Raw genomic sequence first — 436 nt, 5'->3', positions numbered from 1 at the left:
TTTTCTACCAAAAAAGCCCTGGAAATAACCATAAGTGAACTCTCAAAGAACAAGTTGTTTTGCTTTTGTGTTTGTCTCTTGCTACTTTATTCATCAGGTGCCAGTATGCTGGTTACTGCAATCATAATTTAGGACTGCTCTGTTTCTTCTTTATTTTGCAGGTTATCTCTCTAATAGTATTCATTTTCCTCTTGTTATTTGCAGGCCTAAAGACTTTGAATGGAAGTAGAAGGGAGAGTTTAAAGGGATAGGACGTGGCGCCTACATCTCTCCTGAGCACTGGACCTACTGGGATGTTCGCAGTTCAGTTACATGCATAAACTTTTAGAAATTTGCTGTAAATAGTGGAAATGTGTTTTGATATAGACATTATTGCTTGGCCAAAATGAATAATCTTCAATAACATCACGAAGCTGTGACCACAGACTTTTTTTTT

The 436-nt window shown here is 36.9% G+C and overlaps 1 protein-coding gene across 1 annotated transcript in view; it reads left to right on the top strand.

The window, feature by feature from the left end:
* MRPL13 (mitochondrial ribosomal protein L13) overlaps positions 1-436 on the top strand; it is a 49,397-nt gene extending 48,961 nt beyond the window's left edge. Inside the window, exon 7 of the mRNA XM_015412028.1 lies at positions 205-436. Within this exon, the coding sequence (XP_015267514.1) occupies positions 205-229 (25 nt within the window). The 3' untranslated portion in view covers positions 230-436. The remainder of the gene's footprint in view (positions 1-204) is intronic.

Source organism: Gekko japonicus, unplaced genomic scaffold, assembly GCF_001447785.1.
Source record: "Gekko japonicus isolate JY-2015 unplaced genomic scaffold, Gekko_japonicus_V1.1 scaffold906, whole genome shotgun sequence".
NCBI lineage: Eukaryota > Metazoa > Chordata > Lepidosauria > Squamata > Gekkonidae > Gekko > Gekko japonicus.
The sequence above is the reverse complement of the archived record's forward strand: the minus strand, read 5'-3'. Positions and strand labels throughout refer to the sequence as shown.